General features: G+C 33.8%; 1 protein-coding gene across 1 annotated transcript in view; it reads left to right on the top strand.

Moving 5' to 3' along the window:
- Window positions 1-2,160, top strand: part of LOC108687371 (ralA-binding protein 1) — a 3,913-nt gene extending 1,753 nt beyond the window's left edge. Inside the window, exons 5-10 of the mRNA XM_018193090.1 lie at window positions 15-276; window positions 359-539; window positions 760-1,074; window positions 1,142-1,508; window positions 1,582-1,826; window positions 1,886-2,160. Of these exons, the coding sequence (XP_018048579.1) occupies window positions 15-276; window positions 359-539; window positions 760-1,074; window positions 1,142-1,508; window positions 1,582-1,826; window positions 1,886-1,987 (1,472 nt within the window). The 3' untranslated portion in view covers window positions 1,988-2,160. The remainder of the gene's footprint in view (window positions 1-14; window positions 277-358; window positions 540-759; window positions 1,075-1,141; window positions 1,509-1,581; window positions 1,827-1,885) is intronic.
- The last annotated feature ends 2,381 nt before the right edge of the window (window positions 2,161-4,541 follow it).

Raw genomic sequence — 4,541 nt, 5'->3', positions numbered from 1 at the left:
ATTATATTCCTCAGAGGAACAACCAATTTTTGGTGTTAGTCTTCATCTAGCAGTCGAAAGAAGCTGTTGTCACGATGGAGTCAAATTACCTTTGGTGATACGAGATTGCATAGATTATGTAGAGGAGCATGGGATGAATGTGGAAGGCCTGTACAAAGCCCCTGGAGTGAAATCAAAAATTCAGCATTTGAAAAAATTGTATAATAATCGAGAGCTGGTGAATATATCTGAGTTCGAACCCACGGTAGCTACGAGCTTATTGATACTCTTTCTTAGGTTTGTATACCTGCGAATTCTATCCTCCTTCTCACCATGTGTTTTAAGATCAAACGAAAAAGTGCGCATTGTGGTGATATAGAGAGCTGCCAGAGCCTGTGCTGGAGAATAGCGAAACGATATCACGCTTCGAGCAAGCAGCTTCGACCAAGGATGTCGCTCAGCGGGAAGCGCAATTGGCCCAGTTGACACAGCAGTTACCTGAATGCAACAGGATTCTTCTGGCATGGGTCACGTTGCATCTGGACAATGTCACGGCACGAGTATGTTTAAAATATTATTAGTTCGATACAAAAGGTCTGTCAGATGAGCTTAGATGCTTAGATCCTTTTTTTAAAATTATATTCTAATTTTATTAGAAATAGAAAATTCTAATTTTATTGGAAATAAAAATTGTGAAGCGACACAAATTTTCCAATCAATTTAATACATTATTCTCTTAAAACGTATATTCCAATTGATTTTCAATAAATTTTACTTCAGGAAAAAACAACAAAAATGAACGCACAAACGATTTCAATGACATTAAGTCCGGTTCTACAAATGAGTCACAGATTGCTATTGGCTTTATTATTCCATTGCAAAGCTCTGTTCCCAAATATACAATTGATAAAATATATACCACCATTATCGTCCGGTAGTACGAATCTGCCAGATTCCGTGGAGGGTATAGCTGCGGAATTATCCAAACAGGAATCGTTACTTTCCCAAATTCATATGCAAATGAATGCCGGTTTTGTAACGAAATCTCGTGAGGAACAATTATGGGAGGTACAACGCATGATAACGCAACTGAAGGTACAGAGAGCTATAAGAACATTTTAAAAATTCGTATAAAGAACATTGACATAATTGTACTTTGCAGAGAAAATGTAAAATTGTTCAAAAATTGGAAGGTGCTACGCAAAAGAGTCTGGATGAAGAAATAAAGTCCGATAATATTCCAACGGAATCTATCTTGCAGAAGCCAAAAACTGCAGAAGAAGATCCTGGACAGGCAATATCTGGTGACGCTCAATCGTTAACCAATTCGATATTGATAAAAAAAGATAATAAATTGCATAGCGCAGAAGAGACGAAAGAAAAGTGTTCTTGCTCAAGTAACAGTGCGAACGCCACGCAAAATGAACAAAATGTAAATGTACAAGAGAAAGACGCGGTTGATTCCGCGGTTGAGGTTGCAATCACACCGCAAGAATCTGAGAATATAATGCCGAATGATAGAGCAAATGGTACATAATTAATAGTATGTAATTTCTAATACATTCTTAAATTAAGTACACATTATCATTAATTTATATACAGAGTCTGAAGAAGATGTCATAGACAAATTGCGAGAAAGGCTGATCTATGAGGAATTGTTGAACATGCAAGCATTATTGAAATCTCGCATCAATCAGGAAAGAAGTGAGATCAAACGATTGATGGAAATATTGACGGAACGCAGCACAAAAGAAGAAAAGAAGAAGCCCAAAGAGAGGACACATTCTCCTAATGAAGCCGAAATGACAGCCATGATACAACTAATCAAAGAAAATCAATTACTTGAGGTACGTTCATAACAGCTTTTTTGTTCTACTTCTGTACATTTATACGATTCTCTCTGCAGAAGAAGATGACGACGTTGATACGTAGTATTATCGAGGAGAAAGACGCTTGCGTGGAATTGCGTGTACAACTGGCGGTGCATCAACTAATGGCCAAAACTTGACCGCAGATCTTCTAGCGATCACAGAATCACAACGTCTTTACCCTATAAAGATATGTTTTGACATTATGTTTTTGCACATAATGACCATATATAGTTTATAACATGTTACAATTATCACATGTATCATTAACTCGTTCGATTCTTCCGCGAAGTAATAAAATATACAAAATGCAGCCGAAATCTTTATAATGTATTTTTATAATTCGAATCCCTCATTGAACACCTAGTATACGTATATAAGGAAGGAAAGAGGATGATCCTTCAAATATTCAATAAGATAAACATAAGAGATTTTTCCTTACAATAAAAAAAAGTAATATATTATAATAAGAATTCTATATGTATATAATATTTCATATTTCAACACGTCAGCAAAAACATTAACATATTATTATTATATATTAATTACACTGATAAAATTTCAGATAGTTCGATAAATTAAATCCATACATCGAGTCTAGAACGCACTTTACACATTCTGTTCCTTCGTATAAAAAAATGAATCACTTCAGAGAAAATAAAAAAGAAGAAAAATTATTCTCACATTGAGCAGGACAGCAAGAAATTGGAATAAGACTGTTAAAATACAAGCTTGCTTGAGATTAAGGCCGAAAAAAATAGAGAAAATCTTCGCAGTAATAACGAAGCGCGATATTTACTACATATCACACTCTGTCATACATATCTTCTATTTGCGAGTTATATTTTGCTTACAAACTTCAAATTTGCGCATCATGTATCAATATACTCGCTGTAGATGGATCAGTAAAATAGAAAAGGTAACTTAGGATTAAGGGACCAATTTATCATGATCAATGTATATTTACAATATTATCTGATAAAGGTACAGCGCTGAATATCGACCCGTGTAGGTTTGCGTATAATCTTGATAAAATGCTGCTTTGTGTATTTTATACGTAGGAAAAATTTGCACACTCGATATAATTTCTTTCTTCGTTTTTTTTTTGTCAAGGTTCTTTTATCTGCATTTGTATAAAAATCTATTAAATGTCCCTCACGCGGCAGGACGCACGCGGAAACTGAGATTGTGCTGAGGACGTTGAGTCAGATTCTCGCATTCATCAGCGAAAGAGGATCACGCAGCCTCTATAGCCTTGAAGAGTAAGAATAAGCTCTTGCGGGCTCTACAGTCGCAACACAACGTAACGCAACGCTGGGTATTCTCTCGGTATATCGTATTGTATATTGTTAAATAAGTCATTGTAATTCAGAAAAGCGACTCGAAATGTTTTATTGAGACAATTATTACCAGTTCGAGATTGTGGAATCCGACTATTGCAACGCAATATTGTACCGCGTCGTGGAAAAAAATTGTGTCTTTACAGGTACATCTTATATTCAATGCGATACTTTTTTCTTTCTCTTTTTTTTCGTTCGCAGAGAACGAGATCGAGCGACAGATAATACAATAATGTACTCTTACGACGTCACTATCACAGTGTAATACAACAACTCGCTAAGAATAATACGCGGTACCTACGAGCAGTGAGGGTAGTTTCACTACCTAATCGAAACTGTATCAGTGTCAGTTTCGCTTAACGATCTGCAATTATAGAAAATATTATATGTGTAACTTTATCACACAGTCATTACAAAGAGACAGCTGAATTGGATTTTGGCGTTCTAATATCGTTTGATTGTTTTACTAATTATAGAGCATCGAATAAATTTTAAGTGGGATATGATCCTGAGGATGCGGCATTTAAAAAGCCTCTACTGTACCTCTGTTCCAAAACAATTACCATTAAAAAAGCATTGGTAAATTATATCATAAGTATACATATACTAAATTCAAAGAGAGTATCTTATTGCCTGTTCGCAGATGGGCATGATAGATGTTTTTTACGAAGTCTATAAAATAATTTACAAAATATTATAAAAGATGTGTAATATATACGTATAAAAAAATAAAGGAATGTTTCCTCTCTTTTTTTCTCTCTCTTTCTCTTGTATGGCCAATAAATTTTGCAACGATATTTACAATAAAAGAGGATGATTAAAAACATTTCGATATAAGATATTTTAGCGACATCCTATATCTTATCCTGTCCATTTTGCAATTGTTTGATTTCTCGATTATCCCAATTTTGTTATAAAATATATTAAATATTTTTCATATTTATTTATCTGTCGATAAAAATTTGAACATTTTGATAGTTATGACTCAATAAATATTAATCAATATAGAAGTTCGTGATGTAGGAGATAATTGAGACAATGCTGTTAGACAGACGATTGCTCAAAATTGCGCGATTTGCTTTATATATAATCGTTTTTATATAGTAAAATTAACGAATATTACTTAACGTCTCGTAATATCTATTTCGTTCATCTATCTTTTTGAAGTAATGTCAATAATAACACAATATAATAACTATATATTCTTAAGTGAATCTTTGTATGATAAATTTAATGATATCCTCATTTACATCGTTCACATTATTCATAACTCACTGGATAATATAGCTTCATAATAGCTCTTTTATTTGAATAAATTTTAAGTAATGAGTGTATCGCGATTTTCTTCTCTCTC

Source organism: Atta colombica, unplaced genomic scaffold, assembly GCF_001594045.1.
Source record: "Atta colombica isolate Treedump-2 unplaced genomic scaffold, Acol1.0 scaffold205, whole genome shotgun sequence".
Taxonomy (NCBI): domain Eukaryota; kingdom Metazoa; phylum Arthropoda; class Insecta; order Hymenoptera; family Formicidae; genus Atta; species Atta colombica.
The sequence above is the reverse complement of the archived record's forward strand: the minus strand, read 5'-3'. Positions and strand labels throughout refer to the sequence as shown.